The following is an 18,363-nucleotide window of genomic DNA, read 5'->3' on the forward strand; positions in this document are numbered from 1 at the left end:
CCAACATATTCTCGCTGGTTTTCCTGTTTCCAAGATTCCGCACATCAGAAAGGGGTGAAGAGTTCTCATTAAACATAGCAGATGCTTTAACTAATTGATTTATTTTTAATTAAATGAATAAGTGTTAAAATGCTGACTTCTAAACAACTTTAGGTAAAAAACAATGTGAGTGATGGTTCAAAATAGTCTGATTCTTACCTTTAAGTACGCCTAGAAAAAAGCAAATTGTGATGATCTCAAAGAAATCTCACTATGTAACTATGCTCTGTTCTGTTCTCCCATCAAAAGCACAGGGGGAGAGGGAGAGAGAAAGAGAGAAAAGCACTGCAGTACTGTTTTTCTTTTTTTTTCCTGACCAGAGGAGGCTGAATCTGAATCTCCAAACCACAAGTACTAGGACTGAGTCCTTGCTAAATTCAGTCTAAAAGGCAACATTTCAAAAATGAATTTGAGAAACAAGCAATTGAAAGGCACACAAAAAATATTCCTCCATAAATTGATACTGAGGATGATTTCAAATTATACTGTTTATTAGGAAAAGAGTGAGAATACCGTTATGTTTCCCAGAGTGCCCTGAATTCGTCTGACAAACAGTGTAATACTTTGTGGCCCTTCCACTGCTGAGGGTTCTGTATAGTTATTCTCAGTTAATGATTCAGGAGCAAACTGTACAATTCCATTGGGATCACCAAACTTCTGTATCTATAAAAAAAGTAAACAAACAAACAAAAAATCAGAAATGCAGAGTGAGTTGTATCTTGTTCAAACCACTGAGATTCTCATTGCTAGATGCTACAGGGCACATATTTATTAGTTCTTCCTGCTGAGTTTTCCCCTTTTAGGAAGATTCAACAGTACGTTAGTAGTTAGAACTGAGAACGAGAGAATAAAAAAAAAACAACCTAGCAGGCAGGACCATCAAGGTATCACAAGGGAGTGATATCAAGCCCATGTGCACACACACACAAACACGGACATGCACACAAAACAAGACTGTTATATGATATCTATAGGTAACTTGCTCTTTTGTGAGAAAATCCTACAATGATACATAAATAAGTTTAAGCAGGATCTAAACTGAACAGGAGTCAATATGATGTTGCCAATAAATACAGAAAGTTTTCAGGCTTGGATTAATAAACGCGTTATATGTAAGCAAATTCAGACAATTGCAATGATTCTTTTCACTGAGTTGAACCCCACTCAGCTTTAAACAACTTGTAAATTATAAATGGTCTAAACACAGTTCAGAGAGTAAATTTGAAAGGATTTGGAAAACATATCCCATGGATACAAGAGACAGCAGAGAAAGTATAAATGCCCTCTTTTCAGGTTTTCAGCACTATCCAAGGAAGAAAAGGACAGTTTTATTTCAAATGCTCTATCTGAATATTCTGATACTAAAGCAGGAAATGCTCAGGCACCTTGGGCTAGTGTCCAGAAACTCTTCTAACATTACCAGTTTGCAAACTCAGCCCTCTGGGATAGAGCTCATCCACATCCATCTGTGTGAATCACTAGCTGCAACAAGAATTCATGGTGAACTGACTTACAACTGAGTTGTAACACCAGTGCCTACTGAGAAGCCAATTCATTGGCGTGCAGGGTGGGACGTTCAAGTCCAAGGAATAAACCTGGGTCCCTGAAGGAGAAATTGAGGAGTCTGTGGAAATAGGAGCTAATTCCATCAACTCCACAGACCAGAAAAAAAAGGAAAAAAAAATCCAGTTTCTAGGAAAGATTTATTGTTTTGCGGGCTTCTTATAAAAGCCTTATAAATATTTCCTTAGTTGCAGTATCCCTAGAGCAATAAATTGTCTTTGCCAGCTCCCTCCACCTTCTCCCACAAAGTTTTGCATTTCTCTTGCTCTGCAATAGTCAGTTCTCTCCTTTCTTTTATATATGATAGCTGGAGCAGAAGAAGAGGTTACAAAGGGATGAACAACAAACAGACATTTAGAAATGAGGACCCAATCCATGCTCTCTCCAAAGAGAACCACAGAAATCTGCAAATAAGAGGGCCAGGTCAGGAGTTATATACCAATTTTTACTGACAAGTTCTTTGTCTTCTTTTTTAAGAACTGAAGCTGTAACAATGCACTTAAGTAGTACAAGGGACAAAAAAGCCAAATGACAAACTATGCAATAATTATTAATTTTTAAAAGCCTTGCAGGACAAATACCAAAGCCAACAGAGATCTCAGAAGAAAAAAAAACAATAATGACTTACGATTAGTGTAATGTTGTTTGCCTTAGGATCTATTTCTGTTTCACCTTTCATAAGGCTCAGTCTAACAATGAAGATCTCCTGAACCTCAACTTCTTCATGAGGATAGATTTGTAGATTAATAGCTCTCAGACCTCCTTCTCCTTCTCCAAAATAGAATGATCCATTCACGGGGTCACCAATGTCACTATTCAGGGGAGATAAAACCTCTTCTGAATTGGGTCCCAAGATGTCCCAATTAATCTGTGGAAGATATCAGTTTCAGATTTAGAGTAGTGATATAATAGCCTCCCAGGGGCAGAAATGACATAGTACCACAAGTGACATAAAAATTCTTGTATCTGGTAGCCAGCTATGTTTAAATCTTTGCTGTTAATACAGAAGACAAAATATTCATAATTAATTCTATGTGTGAAAATATATAATCCTTTGGAAAAACAGACATGACAAATTACAAATGAAAATTTTGAAGTGTTAGTTAGCCACAATGCCAGTTTATGAAATTCTAGATATTAGTAATAGAAGAAAAAACGAGATTTCTTTAGCACATAACAGGAAACACACAGGCCAGTTTCCATTTCTCTCCCTTTCATGATTTGTTTTGTGAAGCTCCCCAAATGAGTACTCATGACCAAAACCATTCCCTGTGAAGTATGATATCAAGACAGAAAATGACAAATATTTTCTTAAGAGTCTGAAATAAAAGTTTTTAATCCCTCAAGTGATGATTCATACTTCTTCAGCCTAATTAAAAGCTAGAATATTTTCAAAATTTCCCACAAATTAGATTGCTTTTGAGGAGGTCATATTCACCACTTTAAAATCATTATTTTGGCCATTTTAATTGTTCTCCACTTTTCTCAGATGACTTCTAGAAAAAGTCAAAGGCGGCCAATGCATTTTTTTATAATGGGGGGGAGGAGGAGCTGATGGCCTTTACTGCCAATCTTCCAGTCATTTGCCAGGACTGTGAAAGGCCTGCCTTAGTTCATATTTATACCTTCACTTTGTCAGTTTTCTGTAGAGAGTAAAGAAAAAAATCTAGGAAACTCTCAATATTTACTGCAAAAATCTTGACCAGCTTTAGGAAGTAATGCAACTGAATTACATTAAATTAATGGTGGTGCATGAAATTAACCATATTTTCAATGGGATTAGGAGCTAGTTCAAAACAAATTACATCAGATGATAATAAAAGAAAGAAAGCAGGAGGAGAAAGAGAAGATTAAAAGGGTAGCAATATTTTCTGTTATACTGCAACTATATGCAATTCATGCTTAATGAAAAGCTGCAATTATCCTATTGGAAATCAATCACAAAGAAGCTCTTGAAGGAAAATGCAGGAGCTTTTTGACCTAGTCACTGGAAAGCATTCAGTCTTTGACAGCCAGGGCCCACCTGTGTCTCCCCTAACAATCTTCCAGTCCTTTCCAGCACCAGGGACACTGCCGTGGGTCTATCAGGATTGGGAAGAATAATTCGACTTTGGTTGAGAAATCGGACGATGCCCTGGGGGGAGTCACTTTTAGCAATAGTGACCTGGCTCACTAGGTGGAGCCCAAGGACTGCTCCGCCAGTGGCTCCTGTCAGCTGGATTTCAAATTGCTCTGCAAATTCACTGCATGGAAAAAGAAAAAGCGGTTCTGTGATATCTGAGAGAAAAAATAATTAAAACTATACTAGTAATTCAATCATGCATCCAACTGGATCTGTTTAAAGGTATACAGAAATCACCTCTGTAAGCACACAGTACAAGATTCCTCCCATTTGCATAGAATGGTGATATCTGAAATAAAAATAACGTTCTATCTTCTACTGGTGTTAAATTTTTTAAAAAAGGCAAAATATTTTATTATTCACGGCAGTACTATCAACACCCAAAATTTCTGATAATCTAATTTTAAAAGAGTATTTGTTTGCATAAAATTTAACAGGAACTATGAAACTCTCACAATAGCTTCTTTTTTCTGCCTTTAAATTTAGATGATTTTTCAGCACTGCAGAAATTTGATTTTCAATTCCAATTCTACACACAGGCATACTGCATATGCTAAAAAAGGATTTCTCAGAAGTAAATTAGTGAATAAATATCTGAAAAATTCATTACCTTTCTTCATCATCTATAATAGAGATATAAACAAAAGTCTCGTTCTGGCCATGATAAAAAATGACAGAATTATTATGGACGACATAGTCAACACTATTGGGAAGTGCAGAAATACTTCGAGAAAGAAAATCAGCTGTTACATAGCCATAAGTTCCATGCTTTCTCACAACAGGAATCATGATTAATCCATCATCCTCTTCCACTGCAAGAATAATTGAGAAAAAGTTATTTTATTTCAAAATTTATGCTATAGCCACAGACTTATCTTCTAAATCACAGCGAAAACTTAAGGTAAACTTACCCTGTAGAAGGATATACCGTGGATCAAATTCTATGATGCCTTCTGCATTATCACTTTTTGCTATAGTGACTCGCACTGTGGAGATATTTCCTATTATTGGAGGTTGATCCATCTGTAGACCATTTTCTTTTATGGTAAAATCAAATCCACTTGCAAGAACATAAAAAAGAAAATTAGACAAAAAATTCTCGTGCAAGTATTAAGATTCATGTATGACAATTTGTCAGTTACCACAAATACTTTTATCTTTTGACACTTATCACTGAAGACTTTTTGGTCACACTTTTTCAAACTATTATATATGCAAAAATAGTAGTTTATTCACAGAAATATGTATTTTTGGTTTTTTCTTTCTCATTTTATTTTCTTATTTGAATTTCATGCAACTTGACAATTTGTATGTAATGTATGGACTTTTAGCTTTAATAAATCTTAATCAGCAAAATCTTTATACTAATGTTAAAAGAATTGGGTTCCCCATAAATCCAATTTCTATTATGATTACTATTATAGCTGTCTTATGAAATTTTATAGCAAAACAGCTGAAATCTAGTGGTAACTTTATGCAGGTAGATCAGATTCCAAATATAGTTTGTTCTTCTGCTTGTAATCAATCAACTGGGAATTTTATCTTTACCTTCCTTGGAGTTCCACTTCAGTAATCATCACTGAAAAGTCTTCAGGACCTTCAGGAAAGTCATCATCATGAATTTCAATCAAAATCATTTTACTCTCCTCATGTGGTTCAAACAACAATTCCCTTACTGTGGGAGTGAAATCAATTCCCTCCTCTGCAGTTCCATCTATTATCTGAAAGCAAAGACGCACTTTGCCATAAGATCCCCTGGAACGCACAACAGTGATGTTAACCTGAGGGAAAGAGGACATTTTCTTTAAAAAATGGCTTTGTTTTTCTGTTACAATTGCCTTTAGGAGACTGTTCTAAAGGCTTCTTTTCAATGGTTTTGCCAGGTAACAACAATTTGCTTTAATAAGTACATGTAACTTAGCAGATAGCCTTCTTTCTCAGAGCATTAAAAAACTCCAAAAGCCTCATACAGCCATTCTGGAGACTGTGCTACGATAAATGCAGAATAAATCTTTGATTTTTTTTTTTTCCTAAAGTTAAGAATAAATATAGCAACAATATTTGTATCTATCACTATTTTACATAAGAAGCAATTTTAATCTAATACCCATTTTTCTTCTTCTGTTGTTTGCAATAGTTCACGTGAAAATGTAAACTCTCCATATGGAAAATCACTGGCAGCCATGGTAATATTTGCTGTGCTGGTAGATTCATTTATGATTCCTCCATCACTGACTCCAGTTAGTTGAAACTGGTAGTAATGCTTCTCCTCAGGTTGGTTGTCATCTACAGCCTATGGAGAAGAATCAATGAAAGCTAAAAGGAGTTAAACCATTTCCAGGGAGAGAGGTATAACTAGTTTCTAACCAAGACACCAGCTAAATAAAAGGAAGTACTTGTAATAGCTACTGGTGTTAAATCTCTCATATACCTGTATTAGAACAACTGCTGCAGACTGCCTATCTCGCATTGTCAAGGTCCCCGATGTCTCAATAAATTCTGTATGATGAGGAGGTGTTATATTCCAATATATTGTGATCTCACCAAAAATCCCTGGGCCACGTATCAAGCTGCAGGTAAGAACACAAACACAGATTTCATTTTCTACCTTTAATATTTGATATCCAATCCAGAGACAGACAGTATACCATATTGTTGTGCATGAAAGATGTTATCAGCACTGTGAAGCTTGAGTTTTAATGTAGTAAGTCACTATTAAGATCTTTACAATTTCCTCTTCAGGGCAATAACATTTCTGCGGTTCTGTTTAATTTCCCTGTGTTGGGAGGCATCTTGATCTGTATTTTTACAGAGCGAGCTTTAAAGTTTTTTTGCACAAATAGCCCAAAGGTGGGGGCTGAAAACTAGGCACTCTTGGTTCCATTCTGCTTTTCAGGAGATAGACATGAAAAACAGAAGGGAAATGGGACTTAAGGATAATGCCCAGAGGCAATTTGGTTTTTAAGGCAGAAGAACACTAGAATACTACTATAAGGTTGCTTGAGAAATGTTCTGTCTGCTGCTTGTCTAAAAACCTAGAGCCTAATCCTACTCATGAAATCAGTCTTGGTGAACTAACTCATGGCAAAAATTTGTCTATACCTAACATGATCTACTACATGATCAACTACTGCTGCACGAAGCGTCACTTTGTCTTTTGGGCTTCTCAGGGCAGCATGAGAAGCTGTTCTGTTGCTTATATTTCCTGGTTCACCAAGGGAAAGCGTTATCATTGTTTTTTACAATACCCTTAGAAGGTATGGTAACCTCCATTTCTTCATCTTGTTTTCAGTTGACTGAATGCAGTGAAATAATTTCATCTTGTTTCAACTAAAAAACCAGTTGCCCCTTTGGTTCTGCTAGCCATCACGGCAATATACTGAAATACAGTTCAGGCACCAATCCTGAACCGAATCCTGAAAAGCAAAAAGCATCTTCAAATGTCATTGATTCCCTTCCCCCTTTCCCTTGATTACAATCCTCTTCCCTTTAATGCATCAATGGTGTAAAAAACTGGAGGACTGAGAGGAATATTTAGAGCTCCCCAGTAATACTGAAAAGACACATACATAGTATCTTCTGCCCTTCTTTAAAAACAAGCATCTAATTTTAAAAATAGTTCTGATTTTAGAACTGATAATGAAATGCAGCATTCAAGAAATTCTTGCCAAATGTGGAGTCTCACAGCTTTTGAAACTGAGCTGTTGCCCTTCCTTCGGAAAAATGAGTGATGTACCCACCTAATAAGAGCAGTTCCATTATAATTTCCTGAAGGTTCTCCAATCAGAACATGCTTGGATGAATGGGCTATCCCAACTACCCCAGAAGCTCCTTCATCACCCACAATAATGATGGTTGCCACACCTATGAACAGAACAAAGCTTCTCATGGTAAATGAAAACGTAACTAATGAGGTAACTTTTGTAAATTTTGTGACATGAGTGGTTAAGCACTGCCTTCCCAGAGAGCCCATGGAATTCCCATCCTTGGAGATATTCAGTATTTGAGTGGACAAGGCACTCAGCAACCTGATTTAATTGTGAAGTCTCCTGTTCCTTGAGCAAGGTTTTCAACTAGATGTCCCCCCTGGATGGTCCCTTACAAATGAAATTATTCTATGATTCTTACAGGTCTGAAGCTGGTTTTGTTTTTTGTTTCTTTTTGTTAAAGAATTCTTTATGGACAATGTTAACTATCTGAACACAAAAGTCTACACCAACAATTAATTTAGAATGAAAAATTATGATCTAAAATTCTCCTTGATTTCTTCAGACAAGGAAACAACTTAGGGAAAAAGACTGACAGTTAAAACAGCTACCAACTAGCTGCACACAAAATATATAAGCACTGCAGACTAAAACAATACGAACAGACTTACTAGAATTCTTATATGAAATGTCTCAAAATAGACTGCAATGAATTAATTCTTTACCATTTAAAGGGGATATCTCTGCATCACCAGTAGAGACTAGCTGAATGGTAAAGGTTTCATTCCCCTCCAGTAGACCATCTTGTACCGCATGTAAAACAATCAGCTTCTGGGATTCAGTCTGCATCATGTAAAGACCAGAAGACAGATAGAGAGAGAGAGATATATATATACGCATTAAGTGAAACTAAACAAAATATGGTATTATAAAAAAGTTTTTTTAACAAATCAAGTATTAAGCATGCATATGCTTGATATATTCTGTAATATTTTTTAAATATGACATTTCTGATCTGACTGAAATGTTTTCTTACAGATTAATAAATAGGAAAAATCCTCTCTCAAACATTGTGTGCCACCCCAAAAATACCCTGGCTATTTTCGACTGAATGATTGAAATAATTTTGAAATTGTATTCACATAGAAGTTTTCAACTTAGAGGAAACTTTCTATACAAAATCTTTTCCATCAGAAAGTGTATATTCAATAGAATACATACATTCTAAGGATTAATATTATTAAGATTAGCTATATTAGGTCATAGCAAATTCCCGTCTAATCCACATTTTTGTCAGTGGGCAGTAGCAAATGCTTAAAAGAAGAATATAGGAAAAAAAGTAGGTACATATCGTATAACTTCAGTACACCGTGCATACATACTTGCATTCTTACACGTATGCATACATAAGAATTTGAGGAATAAAAAACAATGTTCAGGCCTATCAGTAGACAAAGGATAGCAAAAAGATAGCAAAACTTTGCCAAATACTGGTGGTCTTACCAAAAAAGCTATTTTCCAGCTGATTAAAAGTAAAAAAAAACCCAAATGGTATGCCTATTTATTTAATGCAAAATAGCCTTGTACAGACAGGATAGATTATACTTTATGTTAAAACACTTTTCTTCATTAAATATTTTGAGTAGACTGAAAAAGAACAATATTAAGATAACAACAAGAGCTTGATGATATCCAATATTGCAGCTCCTAATTCAGAGTTTTAACTTGCTATAAAACAGAAATCAAATAACACTGTCCAGTTTGAAAGTCACCAGGGTGTTTTATTATTTATTTTTTAAAACCTGCAAATTTTGAGCATTCATTTAACCTTCTCACCCTTTCAATATCAATTTTCTTTTTCAGTCGTCTGATACTGCAATGGAATAAATGTTTCTGTAATCATTCTTCATATTCAGTACATTTTTGTTCCTCTTTCTTAATTGTAAAAACAATTCAGATGTGAAGAGTCTATCTTCCTGATGATTACATTATGCTGCCTTAAAAGGAGCATGTCAGCTCTCCTTTTCTGTTTGAAAAAACACTGCATACTGTTAACCTCACCAGTTCAAACTGGCCTTTTTCTAGTGTTATAATACTTAGGAAGCCCCTACTTCTATAAACACATAACAACCATGCAAACACACATAAGAAGAAGAAAGTATTTATAAATCCAATAGTAAATAATTTAGTTCAATATCAGAAATACCTCATTAAAGTGAAGGGTACCATTCAGAGGGGTCAGATCATATCTGGCTGCTTCCTCAAGAATCCATAGCACTTTAACAGCTCCTCGTCCTCCTTCACTTCGACTTACAGTGAGCAATACAACTGCAGCAGAGTCATCAGATGTCTGAGGTTCCTTCACTGTTACCTGATGAAGAAAGAGAAGTAGGAAAGGCTGTAGCAAAAGGCATTGATTCTGACTTGAGATAAACAACAAAAAACATTATCAATGACAACGTAAAATAAGGACAAGAGTGAACATCAACAGGAAGATAACAGATGTAAGAAATGTGTTGAATTCTGCTAGCAAAGATTAGTCACTCGTGTTATTTTTGTATGCCTTATGATTCAAAACAATTACAGACAATGAGTCACAAGCAGGCACAGCAGCAGCAAAATGGAGAGCAGAAGAATCATTCACTGGCAAGGACTAAGATGAGATATGTTTCATAATTTCTTTCCAAAATTTACTTTCAGTAATACAGAGTATTACAAAACTATTTTAATATTCAACAGATACCAAAAATCCTACCTGAGACGTCCTGAATTGTTAGTATACTGAATTAAATTGATTCAGTCATGCAGAAATCTACAGCTATGCAGCAGCACTTTCATTATTGTTACCATCCTACACAGCTAGATCAAGACAAGCACTAATATGCCTTTCAATGGAGTCATGTCTTCCACTGCAATGAAGGCTTACCAAAATCGGCTATGTGTTAGTGACACAAACCCACTATCCAGCTTTAATAGAAAAGAGTGCAATCCAAATCAAACTCACATTCTTTTCTTCAAACCCAAATACTCCAACAGGGGAATCATTTGGTGGAATAACAACAGTTACCAGGGTGTCATCCCCAAGTCTTGCACCACCTGTTACCCTCACCAGGGCAATCTTGAATATCTCAAGGAATTCAACTTCACTGTCATCTATGATTGTAATTTCTATTTCTCCTGTAGCCTGCAGAAATTGTTAAAAAAAAAGAGCAACAAAGTTTCATTTATAATATTTTGTGAATTGCTTGAAAAAACCTGAAATTTAAAATAGGTACATTTTATCTAATAATAGATAAACACACATTGTTCTGTTGTGCTTATTTCTTATCATACGTGTATATTTATAATGAAATAACAAAATTTCAAGAATGGTTTTTAAATCCATCATTGTAAATCTTGTATGTTAAAAACAGCAGACTGTTCTGCTTTGGTACTCAGTAGAAAGTGCAGGTAGACAATATCATACTTGCGCCAAAATTCTGCTCACAAAGTATATTTGCCAAAGACCTTTTGCCATTTGCCTTCTATTTGCCAAAGACCAGTTCTGTTCACTTGAAATCAAAACCCCTTCTGTACACTAAGTATTGTCAGGGGCAGCATGAAATTTAAAACTACAAGTAGAACACAGCTAAGAAAATATACAGGCTTATTCTGAGAATTTATAGAGAAGAAAGTTTATGTTACAAATTTTCAGTGTAACAGGCTTCATTATTAGAAATTATGTCTTCACCTGTGGAGGTACCAAAGGCATACAACACTATTTGGTCAATGCTTATGAACATTCTGCTTTTCCATGTTAAAGAACTGAAATCGGGAGCATCATTCACATACATATGGCTATAAATAAAATGTTTTCAGTAAAAAGATGCAAATTCTGCTGGAAGAAAACATGAGAAACTCTTAAGCTGGTGACCCAGAGACGGCTAAACTTTCAGCAAGCGCATACCTGCCCATCGACAAATGTAAGGTTTCCAAATGATGGTGTGAAGTCTTCAAAGCTAGCAGTTGAATGAATGGCTTCCCAATACAGAGTTGCTGATCCAAACCTCCCAGCCTGGCGAACAACTGGAAGTTTCAGTATATTCTGTGGTGGTGCTACCTCATAACCAGCAACAGCTCCAGTTATATCCTGTAAATTCAACAAGAAACTGGTGAGTGTCACAACAACCTCCCCCCCGCCCCGCCCCCCGCCTTGCATATTGACTTGCAGGTAAAAATAAATTAAGAAATACATAAGCACTTGTAAATTGGTCTGAATTTAGCATTGATCTTGCTCTGAACAGAAGTCTGGATTAGGTGACCTCCTGAGGTCCCTTTCAGAATATTCTATGACACCAGTTTCAGCACTGCCAGCTCCCTGATAAATTTCATATATTAATTGTGAAGAACCTTTTAAGAAGGAATTGTTTGTCCGGTATCTGGCCTTTTTATCCAGAACAATTCAGTGTCATAAACCCTATTAGAACACTACAAAAACTGGTCTGGAAACACAGACTCTCTGGCTGGAATGCTGCTTTAAATATTTTTCATTCAGATATACTTACCTTTGTAACGTTGAAACTAAATACTCCTCTGGCATCATCATTTTCTTCAATTGTTATTTCAGCTATTTCTAACCCAAGCCTCTTCACACTTGGCTGACCTCCAGTAGGAGAATCGACCAGTTGCACATCAGTAATATTGATTATAAATCCTTCCTGTAACTCTGGAACATTGTCCTGCAAAAATATTTTTAAATGTCACTTTTTCAATAAAACACTCTAAGTTATAATACATGCAGGAAGCTGACTACTTGTAGGTTGCTTACTGTTCAAAAATTCTCAGCATTTGGGACCATATAACCAATCCCTTGCTTCACACCATATGAAAGGTGAAAAAGACTACCTTTGCTGAGCTTTAGAAACTGAAGTTGGCAGTCAGATTCCAGATCTGTAACAATGGTGGAAAATATTGCTGGCTGTCACTTGTTTCTCCTATCTATAAGAAGGGTGGCTAGATTTCAGAAACTAAGCCAGAACTTGAAAAGCAATACCTCCATTCTGAATATATTTAAATAATATACATTTTTTTGGTGAAAAATTAACATTTCCTGAACTACAGAAAAATCTCTTAAGAGGCATGTGAAGTAAAATAAATCCTCTGTAAAAACCTGCAACAAGTTGAAAAGCCAGCAAGCACCTAAGACATTTATAATTTTTTCATTTGTCATTATTATACGTTAATTTTGGGACTACAACAAAACAAATAATTTGGTTCATTCCCAGTGATGAGTACTCAAATTTTTTTGAAAGAGATGGCTGCAATTCCTACTGATATACAACCATCTGATGAGGCAAGAATCCCACCTTAGCCATTTCTAGGATGCTAAATCCTACTTCTGGTATAGAAACAGTACCATTTTCCCTTTCCTTAAAAGATATTATTAGCTAAAGTTGTTGTTAGACTACTCACAGGCAAAATTGTGACTACGACAGAAGTTATTGTTGCATTCTCTGCCATAATGATTGTCGTCTTTTCCAGAATATAATCCTCATTCTCTGTTGCTTGTTTGGAGAGGGGGAGTTCAAAGTTAGGCACGGCACTCAGCTGAATCACAATCTCTCCAACAAACCCTTGTTCTCGAACAATTTGTAAAGTAAGAGTAGTTGAATTCACTTGCCCTATAACAAGGAGGGGAAAAAAAATCAAGACATGATTGTTTTAACCCTTGCCCTGCTTGACTTTCAGTGCACCTAATTGTACTGGAGCTGCTTGCTAGAGCCCGCTACAATTCTGCTTAGCCACACAACAATACTTGGATAATTCAATGACTCAGGCAAATAAGCACATACAAGTGGTACAAACACACACAACACAAAGTGTGTACATCTGGAAAGCATTTTAAAACTGGATCTAGAGGACGAATAAAGAATGGAATATTTACAGTTTTAAATGTTTACTACATAAACTGTTACATCAACATTGACATTTTTATTCAGTTTTCCTTCAAAACTCCCATCTCACCATTTTGCCTGGCCTTTACATGCCCAGGAGATCACTACTGATTCCAATACAGAAAGCAGCATTGGAGGCAGTCACTCTGGCTGTAAATTTTACATTTCCTTAACTCAAATGTTGAAGAAAATGAGATACACTTCTATCTGTCAGGCTCAGATCCCTTTTGGGAAAGCAGATTTGCAATTTTGTCCAATAAACCACCAAACACAGCATTTGGCTAAATGTGCTGGAATTATGACTGGAAAATAGAAACAGATAAAAGGCAACAGGCTTTGTACTTCAGACTAGTTTCTGTTACTTGTATTAACTAGATACCACTTCACAGTTAGCACCTGTATATAATTTATGAAAAATACAACATTTAAAGATTGGAATAGAAACTGTGCAAGAAATGAAACCTAAGAACATGCCTTGAATCCTAACTTCAAAGCATAAACATTTATAATGCGTGTGTGTGTATATGTAAGTAACCAACAGAATCCCTTCACAGTACCTTCAGGTGCTAAAAAAGGGGCAACACTAATTCACTTCAAGATAGAATGGGTGAGGAGGTTTTATCTGCAACAATATTCTGATGGAAAATGTATTTTTCATAAATTTTATTTGTTAATATGGATGGAATGTTAAATTGCCAGGAAATCTCAATTGGGCTTTTGAAGTATGAATAGCCCATCAGGCAGCTGCTGGAAAACCACCAGGCTGTAGAGGATGCCAGAGCAATCAGCTGCCTAGCTCAGGAGCCTGAGCACTGTGGCAGCCCGCCTCTGGCCAACTGCCTGGCAGATCCTTTACAATTTCAATTGGTGCCTGGAAGGAAAACCATTCAAACACGCAGCTGGCAAGCAGAAAAACCCCAATTCAGTTTCCTTGAAATGGAATTCACTCTTGCTCTGCTTCCTTCCTTCCCCTATCCCACTGAACAAAAAGCTTTACTTTTTGACCCAATTCCTGAGGAAAGTCTTTCTATGTAAGTTATTTTAAACAATATATTAATCCCATTAAATGGGCAAGTTGGGCTTTTTATCTCAACAGAAGTATTTTACATATTGGTGATTTGCAACACAAGATGCCAAGATTTTAATAGCTTAGCCCCTAAACAAAAATGACTGGATAATGTTGATATATGCAATGTGAAATACAGCATAAAATGTATGTATGAAATAGCATAATTACATATTGTGAAGGATATTTCTGCTATGATTTTTTAATAGAAAAATGCTGAGATATATATATGAAATATATATTTTTATATATATATAAAAAAACACCAATGTTACAGCTTCAACAATGGTGATTTTGAAAAAACATTTATTTTTTCCCTAAGAATTAAGAAACAGACTTACCTTCTGGCTCTGTGACTTTAACAAAGAGAGACTCCATATGCCACCCAATCACACCATGTGGAGAGTCACTGGGTAAAATGGTGAGTACAGCTCTTGCTCTTTTGGCATCGATGACAGCTCCTTTTGTGGTATCCTCAACACTCACAGTGGTAACATGGGTAAGCGTGATTTCCACGGTCTCTGAAAGCTCTGCAACACTGTCTGCAAGAATTGTCAGGGTGATTGTGGACAGGGCCTGTCCTTCTGAAAATGTAATCTAAAGTTTTAGAGGGAGGGAAAAAAAAGTTAAATTTCTTCTCAGTGCTGTTATACCAACTGTTTTATTCTGTAAAACTCTATCAATTAAAAAAAATACATATACACACACATATATACACACATATTCATATACATGTACATATCACAGAATCATAGAATCAATCATAGAGTCATAGAATACCAGGTTGGAAGGGACCTCAAGGATCATCTGGTCCAACCTTTCTTGGCAAAAGCAGGGTCTAGACAAGATGGCCCAGCAACCTGTCCAGCTGACTCTTAAAAGTGTCTGATGTTGGGGAATCCACCACTTCCCTGGGGAGATTACTCCAATGGCTGATTGTTCTCATTGTGAAAAATTTTCCTTTTGTGTGCAATCAGAATCTCCCCAGCAGTAACTTGTACCCATGACCCCTTGTCTTTTCCATGTGACTCCTTGTAAAAATCCGTCTTCTTTGTAGCCACCCTTTAAATATTGGAACATGACAATAAGGTCTCCCTTGAGCCTTCTTTTCTTAAGAGACTGAACAAAATCCAGTTCTCAGCCTTTCCACATATGGCAGGCTTCCCAGTCCTTTGCTCATCTTTGTGGCCCTTCTCTGGACCCTCTCCAGCCTGTCCACATCCTTTTTGCATAGCATGGACCAAAATGAACACAGTATTGCAGGTGTGGCCTGACAAGCGCTGAGTAGAGTGGGATAATGACTTCTTTCTCTCTGCTGGTGATGTCCTTGTTGATGCAACCCAGCATCCTGTTGGCTTGCTTTGCCGCAGCAGCACGCTGTTCACTCATACTGAGCTTGCTGTCCACCAGGACCCCCAGGTCCCTTTCCACAGAGCTGCTCCCCAGCCAGGTAGCTCCCAGCCTGTTCTGCACTCCTGCATTATGTTTTTCCAGGTGCAAGACCTTACACTTGTCCTTGTTGAAATTCCTAAGGTTCTTGTTAGCCCACTCTTCCAGCCTATCCTGCAGGGTGGCTCTCCCTTCCAAAGTGTCCACTGTCCCACTCAGTTTGGTATCATCAGCAAACTTCATCAGGCTACACTTGATCCCATCACTCAGACCACTTATGAAGACACTAAAGAGCATTGGGTCCAATATTGATTCCTGGGGGGATCATTTTGAAAAGGAACTACTTACCACCACCTTTTGGGTGTGGGCTGTCAGCCAGTTCCCCACCCACCACATGGACCCGTTTTCTAGACCATAACACATCAGTTTCTGCAGGAGGAGGCTGTGGGAAACTGTACTGAAAGCCTTGGAGAAATCCCAGTAGACAATGTCCACCGCTTGCCCCACATCAACTGAGCAGGTTACTTTGTCATAGAAGGCGATCAGATTTGTCAAGCACAATTTGCCTTTGGTGAATCTGTGCTGGCTTTTCCGAATCATGTGCTTCTTTTCATTTGTGATAGCCCCCAGGAAGATCCATTCCATAACTTTTGCAGGGACTGAAGCAAGACTGATGGGCCTATAGCCTCCTGGATCCTCTTTTAAGCCCTTCTTGTAGGTAGGGGTGACATTAGCCTTCCAGTCTTCTGGGACATTCCCCAACCTCCACAACTTCTCAAAGATTATGGAGAGCAGCCTCGCAACAATGCCAGCCAGCTCTCTCAACACCCTCGGGTGGATAATGTCAGGGCCCCTCGATTTGTAGGTGTCAGGCTCCTGTAGTAGTTCACATACCAACTCTTCCTTCACCAACGCGGCATCTGTATTTGCATAAACCTGGATTTTTGTTCCCAAGGCCTGGGGCCCAACAGTGCTGTTAAAGACAGAGGTGAAGAAAGTGTTGAGAACCTCTGCCTTTTCAGTGCTGTTGGTGACTAATTCACCTCTCCTGTTTAACAGCAGGCTAATATTTTCCTTCTGTTTCTGCTTGTTGTTTACATACCTGAAGAATCCTTTCTTGTGGTTTTTGGTATCTCTGGCCAATTTCGATTTGAGCTGAGCTTCTGCTTTTTTAACTACATCTCTGCACACCCTGGCAATGCCCTTGTTCTCACTGGGTATTTGTCTGCTTTTCCATCTCTGGGTCACTTCTCTTTTGGTTTTGAGCAGACTCAGAAGCTCACAGTTAAGCCAAGGGGGTCTTTTGCTCCACCTACTTCCCTTACCTTTAAAGGGGATGAACAGTTTTTCTGGTTCCAGTCGAGCGTTCTTGAAAAACTCCCAGCACTCACTAGCTCCTTTATTGTCCATGGAAGCTTCCCACGGAATCCCTCCCAACTGAGCTCTGACCGAGCTAAGTTTGCTCTTCTAAACTCTGAAACCTTTGTCTTAGGACTAACCTTCAGCATGCTCAGCAGGACCCCAAACTCCACAATATAGTGATCACTGCAGCCAAGGCTATCACTAACCAAGAAATGTATTACAAAGCAGGGTTTCTTGGTTTGTGAGTAGCAAGTCCAGCAGTGCCTCATTCCTGGTTGGCACATCTAACATTTGTATGAGGAAGCAGTCCTCTACACATTCCAGGAACTTGATGGATGACATGTGAGCTGCTGTATTGTCCTTCCAACAAATGTCTGGGTAGTTGAAGTCACCCATAAGAACCAGGTTCTGTTGACATGAAGCTTGCTTAAGTGACTCAAATATTGCTTCATTGGCCTTATTTTCTTGGTTTGGATGTCAGTAGCAAATGCCTACTGTTAGATCCCCCTTGGAGATGACCCCTCTGATCTTGACCCAGAGGCATTCAATAGAGCTTCCACAATCACCATAGTTGATTTCAACACTTTCTAGGTTCTTCTTAACATAGAGCATGACTCCTGCTCCTCCTCTTCTTCCCTGCCTGCCTTTAGGAAACAGTCTATAGCCATCCACCACAATCCTCTAGTCATATGAGTTGTCCCACTATGTTTCAGTTATTCGTATGATATCATAACTTTCTGACTGGGCATGGACCTCCAGTTGCTCCTGTTTGTTCCTCAGGCTGCATATATATATATAAAAGAAGTGTACAGAAAAAAATATGAGACCCAGAGAGACAGGTGACATAAAGAAATGCTTTGAGAAAAATGCAATGTGGTAAAATAATTTGAAACACAGGCCACAAAACAAGAAATAATTCTCAATCAGAAGCATAATAACCAGAGAGACCAAATTCGCAATTGAAAATGAGTCTATGATTCTGTGCAAATTAGTTTGGTATAATCAAGCTACCTATAGCTGCTTTATAAACAGGCATTCAACCTGAGACCTCTTTATGACAACTACACTCCAACTTCAGGCAAAACAGCTCAGCTGTTTCAAAGTGATCATACATCTTCATTATCACAGAATCACACAATGGTTGAGGTTGTAAGGGACCTCTGGAGATCACCTAGTCCAACT

General features: G+C 37.5%; 1 protein-coding gene across 3 annotated transcripts in view; it reads right to left on the bottom strand.

Moving 5' to 3' along the window:
* ADGRV1 (adhesion G protein-coupled receptor V1) overlaps positions 1 to 18,363 on the bottom strand; it is a 295,859-nt gene that overhangs the window by 183,705 nt on the left and 93,791 nt on the right. For all 3 annotated transcript variants that reach the window (XM_052777368.1, XM_052777366.1, XM_052777369.1), the window contains 16 exons: positions 14,772 to 15,027; positions 12,883 to 13,091; positions 11,976 to 12,149; positions 11,378 to 11,560; positions 10,436 to 10,615; positions 9,638 to 9,802; positions 8,157 to 8,274; positions 7,465 to 7,588; positions 6,156 to 6,294; positions 5,832 to 6,017; positions 5,273 to 5,505; positions 4,636 to 4,784; positions 4,335 to 4,536; positions 3,626 to 3,845; positions 2,231 to 2,470; positions 553 to 702 (listed from right to left, as the gene is read on the bottom strand). In XM_052777368.1, the coding sequence (XP_052633328.1) occupies positions 553 to 702; positions 2,231 to 2,470; positions 3,626 to 3,845; positions 4,335 to 4,536; positions 4,636 to 4,784; positions 5,273 to 5,505; positions 5,832 to 6,017; positions 6,156 to 6,294; positions 7,465 to 7,588; positions 8,157 to 8,274; positions 9,638 to 9,802; positions 10,436 to 10,615; positions 11,378 to 11,560; positions 11,976 to 12,149; positions 12,883 to 13,091; positions 14,772 to 15,027 (2,928 nt within the window). The remainder of the gene's footprint in view (positions 1 to 552; positions 703 to 2,230; positions 2,471 to 3,625; positions 3,846 to 4,334; positions 4,537 to 4,635; positions 4,785 to 5,272; positions 5,506 to 5,831; positions 6,018 to 6,155; positions 6,295 to 7,464; positions 7,589 to 8,156; positions 8,275 to 9,637; positions 9,803 to 10,435; positions 10,616 to 11,377; positions 11,561 to 11,975; positions 12,150 to 12,882; positions 13,092 to 14,771; positions 15,028 to 18,363) is intronic.

This window comes from Harpia harpyja, chromosome Z (assembly GCF_026419915.1).
Source record: "Harpia harpyja isolate bHarHar1 chromosome Z, bHarHar1 primary haplotype, whole genome shotgun sequence".
Taxonomy (NCBI): Eukaryota; Metazoa; Chordata; class Aves; order Accipitriformes; family Accipitridae; genus Harpia; species Harpia harpyja.